Here is an 18,586-nt window from a genome sequence, read left to right as displayed (position 1 = left end):
GAAAGATTTAATATTGCTTTAGCAAAATTGATTTTCAAAATCTAGGGGTTTTTGGGGGGTTTGGCTGGAAAAAGAAGTCAATTAGTATTTCAGTCCTTTTCACTCTCAATCTGAATTTTTCTATTCCTACTTAATATTTGCACTGATACCCCTCTTTTCATGAAAAGATACATAGAAAGATCAGGCTTAAATTCCATTATTACTAACCATGATATTGCTCCATGAAGTACATATAGGGAAAGCCACAGTTTTGGTTACAAGTTTGCTTTCCTAATTTTACAATGTTGCCAGGAATAACTAATTCTAAAAAGGAAACCAATCCAATTAAAGTCCTTTTTGGGAAAAAACAAAAAAGAGGGGGCACCCGGACTTGAACCAGGGACCTCTTGATCTGCAGTCAAATGCTCTACCGCTGAGCTATACCCCCGGCACATCACATGTGGCTTCAGGAAGTTTACTCATGTATACTGGTTTGGTTACATATTTGCCTACCACAAACAAAATGAGTTTTAAGCCTTTCTCCCAAACAAAACTTCTCCTCTTCCAGGTGTCAGCCCAAAAACAAATGTTTGCACGCACATTCACATTGCAAAAGTTTTTGGACCATTGGGGGGGGGGGGGGGGAAGCGGCCAATTCTGACTTTTTAAAAGGAGGCATCAGCCAGTTTTAAGGAAAAAGAGGCCACCAAGTGCTCACAGACAATCTCACCAGGTCATGTATATTGCTTCCGGGGTCAAAGGTAATGAAGATAGTTCTTGACTCACAAGAGTTTGTTTAGCTTGGGGAAAGTTACAACGGCACTGAAAAATGTGACTTTATGACAGTAACTTTTCATGGCTATGACCTTGATCGCACGCGCCCATGATCATGTGATCAAAATTCAGTCGCTTGGCAGTCGTTTCATATTTATGATGGTGAGATTCCCTTTTCAGATCTTCTGATGAGCAAAGTCCATGAGGAACTTAACAAATGAGTTTCCATCTTACCAACTGCAGTGATTCACTTAGCAACCGTGGCAAGAAAAGTTGTTAAACGGGGCAAAGCTCACTTTAACAGGTGTCTCACTTAGCAACAGAAATTTTAGGCCCAATTGCGGCTGTAAGCTGAGAACTACTTGCACTTAAAATCCAAATATATATAAAATGTTGAGATTTTGGAAAAAGTTCAGAAAGGGCAGCTAAGATGATCAAAGGCCTGGAGACAAAAACATATGAAGAAAAGTTGCAGGACTTGAGTTTGGCTAGTCTAGAGAAAAGAAGTTGTGTGTGTGAGAGGGGGGGAGGGAGGGAGACATGATAGCAATATTCCAATATTTGAGAGGCTGCCACAAAGAAGAGGGGGTCAACTTATTTTCCAAAGCACCGGAAGGCCCGACAAGAAACAATGGATGGAAACTAATCAAGGAGAGAAGCAACCTAGAATTAAGGAAAAAAATTCCCGACAGCCAGGACAATTAACCAAGTTGTGGGTGGCCAAAAACAGGCCCATCACTGGAGTTTTTAAGAAAAGATTGGACAGCCATCCATCTGAAATGTTATAGGGTCTCCTGCTTGAGCAGGAGGCTGGACTAGAAGGCGCCTTCCAGCTCTATTCTATTCTTCTTCTGTTATCCATCTATGAAGAGAGAGCTATGTGGGGAAACTGAAAATACAGGTAGTCCTTGACTTACAACCATTCATTTAGCAAACGTTCCAATTTACAACAGCAGTGAAAAATGACTGACAACTGGTCCTCGCACTTACAATGTTTGCAGCATCATGTGATGGAAATTTTGGTGCTTGGCAACCAGTCTGTATTTCCGATAGTTGCAAGTATCCAAGGATCATGTAATCCCCATTTAGGACCTTCCTGGACAGCTTCCAACAAGTGAAGTCAATGGGGGAAGCTGGTTTCACTTAATGACATGATTCACTTAATAACCATGGCGATTCACTTAACAATCGTGGCAAAAAAAAAAGGTAATGAAATCAGATGCGACTCACTTAACAACTCCTGTGCTTAGAAGTGGCAACTCTGGTCCCAATTCTAGCTGTAAATCAAGATTACCTGTAATTTAAATAGCTTGTATCACACTTATTCTCATCATAATAATAATAATTATTATTCCTTCAAGCTTTGAGTAGAAGTAATTTCTTCCTCCATGACATCCACTGGGTGTCTTCAGGGATTTCAAAATATAAATTGATTGTCTGGAAAAATAGAACAAAAGGAGGGGGCACCCGGACTTGAACCAGGGACCTCTTGATCTGCAGTCAAATGCTCTACCACTGAGCTATACCCCCAGCACACAGATATGGCTCCCTTAATATCTAGTTTTGGATACTGGTTTCACTGCCTAGTTTCCTCCCGTAAATTAATGGCAAGGCAGGCAGAGGGTGTGCTAAATATTTGGCAGCCCAAAATTATAAAGAGCCAGGTAGCCATTTCAAGCCTAGCAGCTTTTATTTACAAAGCAATAAATCTCTACCAACTGAAGGTCACTTCATCAAATGTGTTTTACACTCTCAGGTAACAATTTTGGAACAAAAGAAACTGCAGCAACACAACTGAGTGGGAGGTTACTGAACTCACATCTATCAAAAGAGGTCAGGCTGTCTCAGAAGGTTTGAACAAACACAATGGGGTTTTAACAAACAGTTGTTAATTGATAAAATGCCTGTAATCTCCCCTTCTCCATCCCAAACCTTCATTTGCATGGCTTGCCCTTCAGCTCTCAAGAGTAGCCTCATAATTACCATATTTTTCCGAGTATAAGACGCACCCACCCACCCCCTAAAAGTGGGTGAAAATGTTGGTGCAGGTTATAGACCGAATACGAGCCCATTTTGGGCCTCCCAAAACCTCCGTGCATCCCATTTTTGCCCTCCCTTGCTTCCAGAAGCATTCTGCAGGCCGAAAAAGGGTGCGTTTTTGGCGAAAATGGGACACACGGAAGGTTCGTGAGACCCAAAATGGGCCTGTCTTTCCTGTCCAGCAAAGTGTTTCTGGAGGCCGGGGAGGGCAAAAACGGGATGCGCAGAGGCAAAAAACTATTTTTTCTCTTGTTTTCCTCCTCTAAATCTAGGTGCATTTTATAGTCCGGTGCATCTTATAGTCCGAAAAATATGGTAAATCAGTCTGAAAAGATGTCCTAATGTTTTGGATAACTTTAAGATGTGTGCAATTCAACTCCCAGAATTCCCCAGCCAGAGCATAACACCAAGTCTGAAAAAAAGCAAGTTGTGTAGGAGTTAAAGGTCCACACATCTTACAGGTGTCAAGTTTGAAGTCTACGCATTTTAAAATTACCAAGGCTGAAGTCTACACATTTTAAAGTTGTCAAGTTTAAAAAAACACACCAATTTATAAATTTATGCCCACCAGTTTCCAAATATGGCATCCGGGATTTCACACCTTTTGTGGAAGAGAATAACCGTCTCTGTATTATTCTGGGATGCAAACTGAAGGGCTACAGTTTCTTCACAATTAGCCCTTCTTATCCGAAAAAAAGCACACTAAAAAGCAGAGACATCACCCTGCCAACAAAAGTGTGTATAGTCAAACTATGGTTTCCCCAGTTGCAATGTTGGGCTGAGTGCCAAAAAATGGAGGCCTTTGAACTCTGGTGCTGGAGAAGACTCCTGCAAGTCCCTTAGACTGCAAGGTGATTAAACCAGTCAATCCTAGAGGAGATCAACCCTGACTACTCTTTAGAAGGCCAGATCCTGAAGATGAAACTCAAATACTTTGGCCACCTAATGAGAAGGAAGGACTCACTGGAGAAGAGCCTAATGCTGGGAAAGATTGAAAGCAAAAGAAGAAGGGGACGACTGAGAATGAGGTGGCTGGATGGAGTCACTGAAGCAGTAGGCGTGAGCTTAAATGGACTCCGGAGGATGATAGAGGACAGGAAAGCCTGGAGGAACATTGTCCATGGGGTCGCCATGGGTTGGACACAACTTTGTAACTAACAACAACATCCAAAAATAGATTCTAACTTTTCATGGTTGGAAAGCGTAGGGTACAATTAGCATAGTTTCCTTTCTGGAATCAAGACCCAAAGAAGATCACCAGAGTCTTCCCCAGACTCCAGGACTGGCCCATGTTCCTTCCCAAACTCATCACTGTCCGAATCTGCTGCCAGCTCCGCAGACCACCGGCGCACCACAACACAGTCCAACTCCCTGCTTAGGCAGGAAACTCTATACCACTTCAGATAAAAAGGGGAATGTAACTGAAAATGTTATCTCTTGATTGGCAAGCAACTAATCTCTATTCCCAAGACAGAGGAGTATGGGATAAAAACCTTAGCTTCAGATATGGAATCTGCTCAATATCTATTTTCCACTTATTGTAACAAAATATCTAGTTTGAGAATAATACAAATTATTGTCTTTCCCCCTCATAAATAATAATTGTTGCCCCACCCAAATTAAAAGGAGGGGGCACCCGGACTTGAACCAGGGACCTCTTGATCTGCAGTCAAATGCTCTACCACTGAGCTATACCCCCAACACACAAGTGAGCCTCACCTAGGTTCTGGTTGTGGGTGTTGGTTTGACTGGATATTTCTGTTCCTTGAACCTATGAGTAATTTTCAAATGTTACACCTATAATTCAACAACTTTCCTGGAGCAAAATGTCTCCAGGAAAGACAGTCAGGAGACAGTTGGGAGGAGAACCTGCACGGTAACTACATCTACATCAAATCTTCTAACCTGGAAAAAATCTCCTAAATTTCTATGGATGCAGTCTTTGCGGGAAGACTGGGATAGGGAGCATAATTTTTCCCATCAACACTCTTCTTCAGACATAAACAGAGGATGCTGAATTACATCTGCAACCAAGATCCTGAATAACAAGCACCATCAAACTAAGGTCTTCCTCGGGGCCTGGTGTTGTGGCCCACCGGCAGCCAGCAGAGCTGGCTGCAGATTCAGACAGTGAGGAGGTTGGGGAGGAACATGGGCCAGTCCTGGAGTCTGGGGAAGGCTCTGATGAGGGCTCTGTGTCGGAGGCAGAGAGGGGGGCCAGGGCCGTATGCCAGTTTTCAGCTGCCTTCAGAGTCAGAAATCAGGGGCTGCCGCAAAGAAGAGGGATTCAAGCTATTCTCGAAAGCATCTGCGAGCAGAACAAGAAGCAATGGGTGGAAACTAATCAAAGAAAGAAGGAACTTAGAACTGAGGAGAAATTTCCTGACAGTTAGAACAATTAATCAATGAAACAACTTCCTCCAGAGGTTGAATGCCCCAATACTGGAAGTCTTTAAGAAGATGTTGGATAGCCATTTGTCTGAAATGGTGTAGGGTTTCCTGCCTAGGCAGGGGGTTGGACTAGAAGACCTCCAAGGTCCCTTCCAACTCTGCTATTGTATTGTATTGTATTGTATCAGTGAGGCAGAGGAACAGCTGGAGCCTGTTCCCAGTGTGCCCATGCGCAGAGCTGCCAGACGAAGGGAACAGCTAAAGAACAGGGGTCAACTTGGGAGTAAGGCCACAGGTGAATGGTGAATGGCCCCTCCCAGAGGAAATAAAAGAGGCGTGAAAGGGGAGTGGACTTTGCAGGAGACAATTAGTTTGCTTAATTGATTCATGACTCTCTGATACTCCTTGCCAAGTTCTGCAGATATCGGCCTGTCAGCTCTTCAAGCAAGATAAGGTCGGTGACTGTAAATCCTCCCTTGAAAGACTTTGCTGGATGTGAATGAGGAGAATTCACAGCAAATTACTAAAAGGGTTTTTTTCGGGACAAGGAGTTTGCTTCATGCTCTTGGGAAACTTCGGTCAGAACATCTGGAGAATGGCATTTTCCACCCTGGTCTTAAGGATGCTTTGGTGATGCTATAAGAGGGAGGAGGTGGGGGAGGACTCTACTCCTTGCTTGTGTAGGGAAACCTTTTAATCTTCTCCCGAGTGTCATGAAACACAAAACATCTGAGCCGTGGTGGCGCAGTGGTTAGAGTGCAGTACTGCAGGCTGCTTCTGCTGACTGCTGGCTGCTTGCAATTTGACAGTTCAAATCTCACCAGGCTCCAGGTTGACTCAGCCTTCCATCCTTCCAAGGTGGATAAAATAAGGACCCAGATTGTTGGGGGCAAGAGACTGACTCTATAAACTGCTTAGAGAAGGCTGTAAAGCACTGTGAAGCGGTATATAAGTCTTAAGTGCTATTGCTATCTCCCAGGCTTCCCACCCCTCCGAAGAAAGGACCGTGAGGAGCAAGTGATCCAAGTCTCTTCAACAATGAGAAGACAAATCATCCCTTCATCCCCTCGGTCTAGAAAAAAATCCAGGATCTTGCCCTGATCAAGAAGGACTTCAGATTGCTTCTAGTTTAGCATCAATTTTCATTCCCCTTGGGAGGTCAGGCCAAATTCTGGAAGATATCCAGTTAAAATACAAGGCTTCTCACCCAGAGGTGGTATTCAGCCAGTTCTGACAGTTTCTGGAGAACCGATAGTGGAAATTTTGAGTAGTTTGGAGAACCGGCAAATAGGCTGGCCCCGCCCTTGCTGACTCCTAGCTGATCTTCCTTGATTGCCCTGAACAGGAGAACGGAGCTGGAAAGCAGGTTAGTGGCTTGGGAAGAGAATGGGGATTTTGCAGTGTCCTTCCCCTGCCACGCCCACCAAGCCACACCACGTCCACTAAGCCACATCCACAGAATCAGTAGTAAAAAATTTTGAATTCCACCACTGTTCTCACCCCACCCCAATCTGCTATAAATGATGAACTACCTTTAAAAAAAAAAAAATAGACCATTCCCTTTTCTCACACATGGATGGGAAAATATATTTCAAAACACATTAGCCATTGTTTCAGCTCTTCAAAGTGTGACCCACTACCAATCCTTAGTTTAACTTAGAAAAAATATTCAATATTCCTCAAAACAGATGTAGATGAGAGTAGCAATTGACCTCCACTCCTAAAATACAGAAATATAGAATAAAAACCTTAAGGTTTGGATATGGCATATGTCTCCGTATTTATTTTCCAGTCGTTCTAGTAAAATCTAGATATGTAGTTTAGAAATAAAAAAAGTAATCCAGTTTTTTCCCATAAGGACTTGAAATTATTTTCATAATAATAATTATTATTCCTTCAAACTTTGAGTAGAAGTAATTTCTTCCCACATGACATCCACTGTGTGTCTTCAGGGATTTCAAAATATAAATTGTTTCAAAAAAATAAAACAAAAGGAGGGGGCACCCGGACTTGAACCAGGGACCTCTTGATCTGCAGTCAAATGCTCTACCGCTGAGCTATACCCCCAACACACAGGTAAGTCTCACCTAAGCTCTGTTTTGGATACTGGTTTTACTTGAAGTTTTTGTTCCCTAAATTTATGAGTAATCATTTTCCAACCTTAACACCTGTAATTCTGTAACAGGTTCCCAGGAGCAGAACAATCCTCTCTATAATTCTGGGATACGGTCTGAATGGCAACAACATTTTCTCCAACTGGATCGTCAAGTCAATCTGAAAAAAAGGATGCTAAAATTCTATGGAAGCTCTCTCGATGGGAAGATAAGAATGGTGATCGCTAAATGTCTATGGAAATTCTCAGTCATCCAGGTCAGGGGTCATCAACCTTCCGGACCTCAGGGACCACTAAATCCATAATTTTACATCCTGTGGACCACGAATATGAATTAGTGACGGGATGGGGTCCTTCAGGAACTTAGCCTGGCCGCCTGTTAGCAGAGAGAAACGCCCAGGGTCAACTCTAGGTTTTGCTGTTCATTGCGGCTAGGACTCTCAAATATGGCCAAGAATGAATGTTTGTCTTGTAGGCAGCCCAGGTGCCAGATCGGCCCTCTGCAAACTCTGTCTTATGAGGAGCCTGGACGAAGTTACGCGCACCACTCACTGAAGCGCCTGGACTCATAGGGAGGGAGGGAGGGAGGGAGGGAAGGCCTGGAGCTACTAAACAGGCAGCCAAACTAAGTGCCGGAAAGACCCCATCCCGTCAGTGAGTGAGATTAATTGCTTCAGTGGGCCGTATCCAGCCCAGGGGCTGTAGTTTGAGGATCCCCGATTTAGTGCGATATAAAGAAATGCAAAAATGCAAAGGTTTTTCTGCGGACCACCCAAATTTTCTCGCGGATCCAGGTCATGGTTCATCTTCAGCTCTGAGCTGAAGAAGCTTCTTGAATGAGAAGTGAAAGGTCTTCAAAAGAAAAACCAGAAAGTCCAGTTGCCTGTTGAAAAAAAGAACCTTTGGGATAAGGATGGTGAGCACCATCTCTGCCATCAATGCCATTCTTCGAACATAAACAAAAAAAACTGGTGATAATGCTGAATTATGCTTGCAACTAAACCACCGAATAGTAAGCAGCATCAAGACTGGCCATTCATCAATGCCTGGAGAATGGCATTTGTTCTGACCTAGGCTTCCCAAGATCAGGAAGCAGACCCCTTATCCCGATTTAGGTTAAAGGGAATTCCTCTTCAGCAAAGTCCCAGCCAACAGTCTTTTAAGAGATTTCACAACTACAGACCTTTATCAAGCTTGGAGAGCTGCCAGGCCGATATCTTTCAAATGCCACGCTGTAGCAGACAATACTTGGCAAGAAGTCAGGAACAGATCTTCACCCTCATGAATTGAACGAATTGTCTCCTGCAAACTCCTCTCCCCTTTCCCTCCTCTTTATTCCCTATGGGAAGACCCATTCTCCCTCCACCTATGCCTTTACTCCTGAGTCGGCCCTTGTTCCTTAGCTGTTCCCTTCTGCTGGCAGCTCTGCACATGCACACATCGGGAGCAGGCTCCAGCTGTTCATCTGCCCCGCTGATCTCTGACTCCGAAGGCAGCTGATAAATGTCGGACGGCCCTGGCCCCATCTCTGCCTCCGACACAGAGCCCTCATCAGAGCCTTCCCCAGACTCCAGAACTGGCCTATCTTCCTCCCCAGCCTCTTCACTGTCCAACACTCAACAAATGAGTTATCCTCTTTCTTTAAGCTGCCAGCTCTGCTGGCGGGCCACAACAGCATTTTCCACCTTGGTCTTAAGGGGGATAACTCTTTGATGACGCTCAGAGAGGGTCTGGCAAGGACTCTGCTCATTTGCTTATGGAGGAAGCTTTTAATCTTCTGGCAACTTTGGTCTAGCTTCTCCTGATTGCTGAGAGGCTCAAAACATCTCCCAAGGCTTCCTGCCACTATGAAGAAAGGGGCAGTGAGGAGTAAGTGGTCCTATTCCCTTCAACATTGAGAAGGTGAGTCTTCTCTCCGTCGCCTTTACTACTGGGAGAAATCCGTAGTCTTGACTTGATCAGGGAAGACTTCAGGCTGCTTCCATTTAGTTTAACGTTGGTTTCCATTGTGCCTTAGCACAGGGGTCCCCAACCGCCAGTCTGTGGATTGGCAACCCTCAATCACTGCAGTTTGTAAGTTAGTCACCTGGTTTTTAAGTAAATCTGGTTTCCCCCTTGACTTTGCTTGTCAGAAAGTCGCAAAAAGGGATCACATGATCCCAGAACACCTCTGGAAAAAGGAGTAAGGAGCAAGCCATTAAGGGTAGGGGGTAAAAATAAGGGGGCACCCGGACTTGAACCAGGGACCTCTTGATCTGCAGTCAAATGCTCTACCGCTGAGCTATACCCCCAGCACATAGGTAAGCCTCACCTGAGGTTTAGTTTTGAGTACCAGTTTTACTGGATGTTTCTCTTCCCTAAATTTATGAGTAATTGTTTTCAAATGTTACACCTATAATTCTGCAACAATTTTCCTGGAGCAGAAAAATCTTCTGGGATATAGGAGACAGTCTGAATAGCAACATCTTGTAATCTTCAAAAAAAAGGTCCTAACTTTCCATGGATGCTCTCTCTGCGGGAAGGTAAGGATGGTGAGCATCACTTCTGCCAACATTGTCTTTCTTCAGATATAAACTGAAAGGCCTGGCTGGTGTTTGCTGAATTACACCTGCAACCAAGATCCTCAATAGTGGCTGCCCCATCAAGATAGGGCATTTATCAGTGTCTGGAGAATGGCATGTCAACCCTGAAGCTGACCTAACCGAAGCCATACAGTGAACAATGGTTTAAATATGGTGGGCATCCATTTAAATATGAGCCAGTAGTGTGCAGCAGCTGCCAAAAAAGCCAACACAGTTCTAGGCTGCATAAACAGAGGAATAGAATCAAGATCACGTGAAGTGTTAATACCACTTTATAATGCCTTGGTAAGGCCACACTTAGAATACTGTATTGAGTTTTGGTCGTCACAATATAAAAAAGATGTTTAGACTCTAGAAAGTATGCAGAGAAGAGCAACCAAGATAATTAGGGGACTGGAAGCTAAAACATATGAAGAACGGTTGCAGGAACTGGATATGTCTAGTTTAATGAAAAGAAGGACTAGGGGAGACATGATAGCAGTGTTTCAATATCTCAGGGGCTGCCACAAAGAAGAGGGAGTCAAGCTATTCTCCAAGGCACCTGAGGGCAGGACAAGAAGCAATGGGTGGAAACTAATCAAGGAGAGAAGCAACTTAGAACTAAGGAGAAATTTCCTGACAGTTAGAACAATTAATCAGTGGAACGACTTGCCTCCGGAAGTTGTGAACACTCCAACACTGAAGTTTTTAAGAAGATGTTGGATAACCATTTGTGTGAAGTGGGGAAAATTTTTTAAAATTTCTCAGGTCACCTGCCACTCTGGAGGAAGGACTGAAAAGAAGCAAGCTGTCAGGGTAATGATGATTTAGTAGCTTACCAGCTGCTGTAAGGCTGTAAACTGAGAAGATGACATGAGGATGAATCGGCAGAGTTACTGTCACTTTAAGAAGCTGCATATATAAGGGAGGCCATGTGAGGGCGTCTTTCTCTCTCCTCATGTTCTATCTCCATTGTGGTTCCCCGTGTAGAGTTGAAGATTGCTTACTTGCTTGATATTTGCCTGACACGTTTGTGTGTGTGTTTGTGTATGTGTGTGTGTGTGTGTGTGTAGTCTTGTATATAAACCACTGTTTAAAAGACAAAACTTCTGTGTACTGTATATTATACTATCTCGACCCCTTCCAGTCAGGCTTCAGACCCGGTTACAGCACAGAAACCGCTTTGGTCGCATTGACCGATGATCTCTGGAGAGCCAGAGATGGAGGACATTCCTCCATCCTGGTCCTCCTTGACCTCTCAGCGGCTTTCGATACCATCGACCATGGTATCCTTCTGCGACGACTGCGGGAGGTGGGAGTGGGAGGCACCGTGTTGCGGTGGTTCTCCTCCTACCTCTCGGACAGGTCGCAGTCGGTGTTAGTGGGGGGGCAGAGATCGTCCCCTAGGCCCCTAACTTATGGGGTGCCTCAGGGCTCGGTCTTATCCCCCCTACTATTCAACATCTACATGAAACCGCTGGGAGAGATCATCCGCAGGCACGGGATCAGATACCATCAATATGCGGACGATACCCAGCTGTATCTGTCCGCCCCGTGCCAACTCAATGAAGCGGCAGACGTGATGAACCGAGGCCTTGAGGCCGTTATGGACTGGATGAGGGTTAACAAGCTTGTGCTCAACCCAGAAAAGACCGAGTGGCTGTTGTGCTTCCCTCCCAAAGATTCGATCAATATTCCATCACTCAGGCTGGGGGGTCAAATTCTATACCCCTCAGAGAGGGTTCGCAACTTGGGAGTCCTCCTGGATCCACAGCTATCGTTTGACCACCACTTGACGGCTGTGACCAGGGGGGCATTCGCCCAGGTTCGCCTGGTGCGCCAGTTGCGACCCTACCTGAATCGGGAGGCTCTCACAACAGTCACTCGGGCCCTTGTGACCTCTAGGCTGGAATACTGCAATGTGCTCTACATGGGGCTGCCCTTGAAGAGCATCCGGCGACTTCAGCTAGTACAGAACGCGGCCGCGCGAGTGATCGTGGGTGCACCTCGGTTCACCCACATAACACCTATCCTCCGCGAGCTGCGCTGGCTACCTGTCGATCTCCGGATGCGCTTCAAGGTGTTATTAGTCACCCATAAAGCCCTGCATGGTAGTGGATCTGGATACTTGAGAGACCGCCTTCTGCCAATTACCTCCCTGCGACCAATAAGATCTCATAGATTAGGCCTCCTCCGTATTCCATCGGCCAGCCAGTGCCGGCTGGCAACTACAAGGAGGAGGGCCTTCTCAGTAGTAGCCCCGACCCTTTGGAACGAGCTCCCCGTGGAGATTCGTACCCTCTCCACCGTCCAGGCCTTCCGCACAGCCCTTAAGAACTGGCTAGCCCGTCAGGCCTGGGGACAAGGATAGGCGCCCCTCCCGAATGATGAATGTATGTTGCTTGCTATTTTATTATATGTCTCTATGTCAATGTTTGTATTCCCCCTCCCTGATTTTATGTGAGCCGCCCTGAGTCCCCTCAGGGAAAAGGGCGGCCTACAAATATTAATAAAATCTCTAAAATCTCTAAATCTCTATTGCTCCTGGGTTGTCTCAAAATAGTAGTCACACTGTGCACACTCTGACACAAGCAGTTCAAATCTCTTCAACATTGAGAAGACAAGTCATCTCTTCATCTCCTTAGTTTAGAACTGGGGAAAATCGAGTATCTCGCCCTGAGTAGGAAGGATTTCCGGCTGTTTCTTTTAGTTTAGCATCAATTTCCTTTCTCCCTTGGACAAATCAAAGTGAATTCTGGTGGGATACCCAGGCCAGTTAAAAAATATATGACTCCCTACCCTACCCCACCTAGTACAGGTAGCCCTCGGCTTACATATTCATTTAGTGACCATCCAAAGTTATAATGGCTCTTTAAAAAGTGACTTATGTCCGTTTTTCACATTTGCGGCCATTGCAGCATCCCTGAGGTCACATGATCAAAATTTGTACTTGCTTGGCAACTGGCATGTACTTATGACAGGGTTATGTGATTAAGGCCTTAGTCTTCTTGGGGAACTGTCTCAATATTTATTTTCCACTCATTTTGGTGGCATAAAACAGAAGTCCCCAACCCCTAGTTCGAGGACTGGCACCAGGCCGTGGCACACCAGACGCCGGGCCACACAAACAAGGCAAGCCCCATCCATGGGACGCAGGCAGCACGCCCCCACCGATCCGTGGAAAAATCTCTGCCCATGGAACTGGTCCCCAGTGCTCAAAAGTCTGTAGAGATTCTCAATCCTCCAGGTCATGGTTGTTTTTTTCAGGAGACAACTGGCTTTTATTGTTTTTTCTGATTTTGCTTCTCATCCAAGAAGCGTCTTCAGCTCTGACGGGATAGTGGGGAATGGAAGGATTTATATTCTTTGCAGACAAGCTGGTCATTTGCATCCTTTTTGAGAGAGTCGTTGAGGCCACTTGGAGGTTGATCTGTGTCCTCAGGGTCACCTGAGTGGTGCAAATGGTTCCTGTAGCCTGCATTTCCCCCCCCCTCTGGAAATCCACTCCTACTCCCACACCATTCAAAGGGTGTTCATCCCAAATTGTATAGCTAAAAGTCTGTAGAGATCTTTAGTCATCCAGGTGATAGTTGTCCCAAAGGTGCTTCAATGACCCTCTAAAACAGGGGTGTCAAACTCAAGGCCCGGGGCCAGATTCAGGCGACAGGATGCTTAGATATGGCCGGTGGGGCCACCCTGGAAACAGCAAAGGATTTCAGGGTCTCTGCCAGCAAAAATGGGAGGTTGGGAAGGCTGCATGTGGCCCTCCTGAGCTTTGTCTTTGCTGACTGAGGGTCACAGGAGGCCGTGGCAGCCAAAACGGAGCTCGGAAACACATTTTTGCCAGGAGAGCCCAGCTGCCCCTGACATGAGTGACGTCGAGCTGGCCACACCCACCCCGGCCCCACAAGGTCAAACACAACCCTGATGCAGCCCTCAATGAAATTGAGTTTGACACCCCTGCTTTAAAAAGATTCAAATGACCGACTGCAAGGAGTATAAAGCCGACGAAGCTTCTTGGGTGAGAAGCGAAACGTCTTCAAAGAAAAAAACCCAGAGAAGTCCAGTTGCCTCCTGAAAAAGCACCTTTGGGATAGTGCCCAAAAAATTGAGGGCCATTAACCTAGAAGTTGTTAAACCTTCCTCCCCCCCCCCCCTCCAAAAAAATAAGGGGGCACCCGGACTTGAACCAGGGACCTCTTGATCTGCAGTCAAATGCTCTACCGCTGAGCTATACCCCCACACTTGTTCCTCTCAAACTATCTGGTTAAGCATACTCATTAAGCCCCACCCCTTTCCAGCAGCTGCCAGCCACAGGTGTACTCCTCTGAAGTGATCTCTGTTTGACTGGCCACCCACGCAAGTTTTAATTACACTTCATTTTACGCCAGACTCAGCTCGATGTGTCTTTGGATAAAGAGCCCTTCAAACAATGCTCCCAGCTTCAAAGCAATTTGTGTTCCGCGCGCACTACAGACCTATTGTCTCTGTTGTAATTCCTGCTGGTGATTTGCCAATGCTGATTCAGCCTTCAGTCTGGATTAGCGCATTGCATTAATAACGAGGACCTCAGCTTTAGGGGTTGGGGCTTCAACCTCATCCTTTGAGGACATCAGAGAGCCTCCATAGGGGTCTATGACAAGACAACTTGCCACAATCAACTCACCGCAACCAACTCGCCATGGACAACTCAATGCAGGACTAGAGTTCCACTGGTATTAAAGGAATGGCGGAGCAGAATGATGAAAGAAAGGATGCAGAAGGAGGGACAGAATAAAAGGTGAATGGCAGAAATTAAAATATATATATTTATTTTAAATAATTAAATAGAATTGTTACATTGCCCTGCAGCGAGCTGTCCCGCGGTCACGTGGCCTTGGCGAGTTGCCCCGTGGTGAGTTTACTGACTGTGAGAACAATCAAGCAATGGAACAGAAGCTGCCTTCAGAAGTTGTGGGAGCTTCGTCACTGGAAGCTTTCAAGAAGAGATTGGACTGCCATTTGTCAGAAATGGTGTAGGCACCGTAGGGTCTCCTGCTTGGGTTGGACTAGATGACCTACAAGGTTCCTCCCAACGCTACTATTCTATGCTATTCCATTCCGTTCCCTTCTCTTCTCTCTTCCCTTCTCTTCTTATCTGATCCTACCGTATGATTCTATTCTGATGTGTTCAATTCCTATTCCACTCTATTCTACTCTGCTCTACTCTATTCAGTTGGCTGTGGCAAGTTGTCCCATTCCACTCTACAGATGCCTTGATGTCCCTGGGGAACCTATGGACATTTTTCTCAGGCTATTCTTTGATTACTTTTCATTTTAAGGATGGGTAAAGTAGGCATCTCCCATTTGTATTCTTAAAACCGGCTCAATTAAAAAAAAAACAATCACCGCCTTAACTTGAGATGTTGACATGCTGGAAATGGGCTGATGGGAGCCACAAGTGGCCAACTTTTTGCCACATGCTAAACCATCAACCATAGTTTGGATACCTAATTGGCTAGCTCACCCAATTCGCTAAACCACATCCAAGTCATGTTACACAACAGAGCCCCTACCATGAAATAAGGCAATCCTGGAGATCTTAAAAATGGGTCAATGCATTCCAAAATGTCCCATATTTTCTTTGTTTTTATATTTTGTGTGTTTATGTTCTGAAGGCCCAGGCACAAGGATATGTAAAATATGTTCAGCATGTTAAACGAATCTTAGCAAATTATGGTTTATTCCCAAAACACTGGTGAAACCATTGGTTAAACATCTATGGAGATTCTCAAGTCATCCAAATAGGATAAATAGTGGTTTTTTCCCCAAGCTGCAACTAAACTTTCTTTTTTCTTCTTTGAAGATGTTTCACTTCCCATCCAAGAAGCTTCTTCAGCTCTGACTGGATGGTGGGGAATGGAAGGATTTATACTCCTAGCAGACAGCTGGTCATTTGCATTCTTTTAGAGAGTTATTGAGGCTACATGGAGGGTTTTTTTTGAAGACAGTAAAACCCACGTTTTGGACAGAGGATCACTAGTTTGAAAGAGGGGTCAAAGAGGCCATCTATGTCGAAGTTGAACAGCCCTCTCTCAACAGAGGGGGAGGGATATGACATCATCTATCTCCAGTTTACGACCCAGTCCTTTTAACAGTTCCAAGAAGGCTCCACACTCATTTGCACCACTCAGATGACCCTCAGGACACAAATAAACCTCCAGGCGGCCTCAACGACTCTCTAAAAAGAATGCAAATGGCGTTATCTGCAAGGAATATAAATCCTTCCATTCCCCGACATCCAGTCACAGCTGAAGAAGCTTCTTGGATGAGAAGCAAAGCATCTTTAAAGAAAAACAAGGAAGTCCAGTTGGCTCTTGAAAAAGCACCTTTGGGACATTAGTTAAAGCAGGGGTGTCAAACTGAAGGCCCAGGGGCCAGATCCGGCCCGTGTGGTGCTTAGAGATGGCCCGCAGAACCGCCCTAGAAACAGCAAAGGAGCAGCCCGTGGTACCTCAGCCAGCAAACACTGTGTTCATGAGGGCTGCGCACGGCCCTCCCAACCTCCGTTTTCAGCCACAACAGCCTCCTACAGCCCTCTACCAGCAAAAACGGAGCTCAATTTTCACTGGAAGAGGGCGGCAGGAGGCCATCACCGTTGAAAATGGAGCTCGGGAGCCTGTTTTCACTGGCAGAGTGCTTGGGCCCCACAGATGGGGCCATGACACGAGTGATGACAAGCTGGCCACGGCCATCCCAGCCCCCAAGATCAAACTCAACCCTGATGAGGCCCTCAATGAAATCGAGTTTGGCACCCCTGGGTTAAACCATGGTTGAATCCGATGTATCAATTCAATCACTGTCTCCGTCATTCCCTTTTCTTCCCAAAGGCTTGATTCTTCCTTCAACAGACATGACATCTTGACCCAAGCCATTTCTAAAAAAAATCCCACACCAGATGTCTCACCTCAATTGTCCTCTCCAGTCATTGAAATCCTGCTTGGGCAGGACAACAGCTGGGCTTGAGTGAACTACCAGGGGAAGGTGATTCTCCAAGTAGGCTGTCTGAATCCACCAATCTCTGATCTAGGATGAATTAGGTAAGGTTAGAATATGCGTCATCAATCAATTGTCAGAATGTGTGGGGAAGGAAGGTCTACGGCCGTGGTCGGCAAACTCATTAGTCAACAGAGCCAAATATCAACAGTACAAAGATTTAAATTTCTTTTGAGAGCCAAAAAGAGATGTGGCCTGTTTTGTGGGAGTGGCTTGGTGGTCATGTGACCAGGTGGGCATGGCCAACTTTGAAAATGTGATGAAACTCAACAACGCTCTTACTTAGCAACCAAAATTTTGGGCTCAATTGTGGTCATAAGTTCTCTTTCTTTTTCTTTCTTTCATCTCTCCCACTTCCTCTTTCTTTCTTTCTTTCTTTCTTTCTTTCTTTCTTTCATTTCTCTCTCCCACTTTTTCTTACTCTTTCTTCCTTTCTCTTTCTCTCTCTCTTTTTCTTTCTGTCCCCCCCTCGCAAGCCGCAGTTTGCCGACCACTGGTCTACGGGATGCATAGGCAACTGTTAGAAGCCACAGTGAAGGTATATCTTTCATGACGTCATCACACAAACCCAGATTATAAAATTTGCATCAGCTGCGTCAGGATGCAGCATGCAACTAAGTTTGCAATATATATCCCTACCCTGATTTCTATCCTGTTGCCATTAGACAAAAAGACATACTTTGTTGACTTTTTGTTGTTGACTTACAACAATTCATTTAGTTACCATTCAAAGTTATAGTGGCAATGAAAAAAATGATACGACTATTTCTCACTTATGACTGTTGCAACATTCCCATGGTCACATGATCAAAATTCAGGCGCTTAGCAACTGACTCCTATTTATGATGGGTTGCAGTGTCCTGGGGTCAGGTGATCCCCTTTTGTGATCTTCTGACAAAGCCAGTGGAAAGCCAGGTTCACTTAACAGCCGTGTTCCTAACTAAACTGCAGTGATACACTTAATAACAAGAAAGGTTGTAAAATGGGGCAAAATTCACTTAACAACTATCTTGCTTAACAACAGAAATTTTGGGTCAACTACAGTCGTGCTTCGCTTCTACTGAGTAAAAAATATGTGAAGCTACAAAAAACCTAGAGCAGTGATAGCTAACCTTTTTGTCCTTGCATGCCGCAAGCATGCCCACACCCATAATGCAATGCATATGTGACATCTCCCCTGCACATGCCTTGTTTCAGTGAGAATTACAGCCTGGTGAACATTGGTGGGTTTCAAAAATTTTTAGAACCTCTTCTGTAGGTGTGGCCTGCTTTGTGGGAGTGGCTTGCTGCCCCATGTGACTGGGTGGGAGTGGCTTGCTGGCCATGTGACTGGGTGGGAGGGGCTTGGCAGTCATGTGACTGGATGGGTGCGGCCAACTTGTAAAATGTGGTGAAACTCACTTAACAATGCTCTTGCTTAGCAACCAAAATGTTGGCTCAGGAACTCTGGCATTTGAAGCACGCAAGTCTTAAAGCTGTCAAGTTACAAGACCCTTTCACCCCTAACCCTTTAGAAAAAAAAAACCCAGGGGTGTTCAAACTTGACAGCTTTAAGACTTGTGGGCTTCAACTCCCAGAATTCCTCCTCCAGTCTTGCTGGCTCAGAAACTCTGGCATTTGAAGCACGCAAGTCTTAAAGCTGTCAAGTTACAAGACCCTTGCACTCCTAACCCTTTAGAACAAAAACCCCAGG

At 45.3% G+C, this 18,586-nt stretch overlaps 1 protein-coding gene and 6 non-coding genes across 7 annotated transcripts in view; all 7 read right to left on the bottom strand.

Annotated features, from left to right (window-relative positions):
• LOC116504053 (carnitine O-acetyltransferase-like) overlaps positions 1 to 18,586 on the bottom strand; it is a 62,456-nt gene that overhangs the window by 33,949 nt on the left and 9,921 nt on the right. The window contains exon 3 of the mRNA XM_032210872.1: positions 16,805 to 16,923. Within this exon, the coding sequence (XP_032066763.1) occupies positions 16,805 to 16,923 (119 nt within the window). The remainder of the gene's footprint in view (positions 1 to 16,804; positions 16,924 to 18,586) is intronic.
• TRNAC-GCA lies at positions 356 to 427 on the bottom strand. Its single transcript has one exon. It is a non-coding gene; the product is annotated as a tRNA-Cys (tRNA).
• TRNAC-GCA lies at positions 2,212 to 2,283 on the bottom strand. The gene has a single exon. It is a non-coding gene; the product is annotated as a tRNA-Cys (tRNA).
• On the bottom strand, positions 4,421 to 4,492 carry TRNAC-GCA. Its single transcript has one exon. It is a non-coding gene; the product is annotated as a tRNA-Cys (tRNA).
• TRNAC-GCA lies at positions 7,180 to 7,251 on the bottom strand. Its single transcript has one exon. It is a non-coding gene; the product is annotated as a tRNA-Cys (tRNA).
• Positions 9,517 to 9,588, bottom strand: TRNAC-GCA. The gene has a single exon. It is a non-coding gene; the product is annotated as a tRNA-Cys (tRNA).
• Positions 14,028 to 14,099, bottom strand: TRNAC-GCA. The gene has a single exon. It is a non-coding gene; the product is annotated as a tRNA-Cys (tRNA).

Source organism: Thamnophis elegans, chromosome 2, assembly GCF_009769535.1.
Source record: "Thamnophis elegans isolate rThaEle1 chromosome 2, rThaEle1.pri, whole genome shotgun sequence".
NCBI lineage: Eukaryota > Metazoa > Chordata > Lepidosauria > Squamata > Colubridae > Thamnophis > Thamnophis elegans.
Note: the sequence above shows the minus strand (reverse complement) of the source record. Positions and strands in the feature narration are given on the sequence as shown.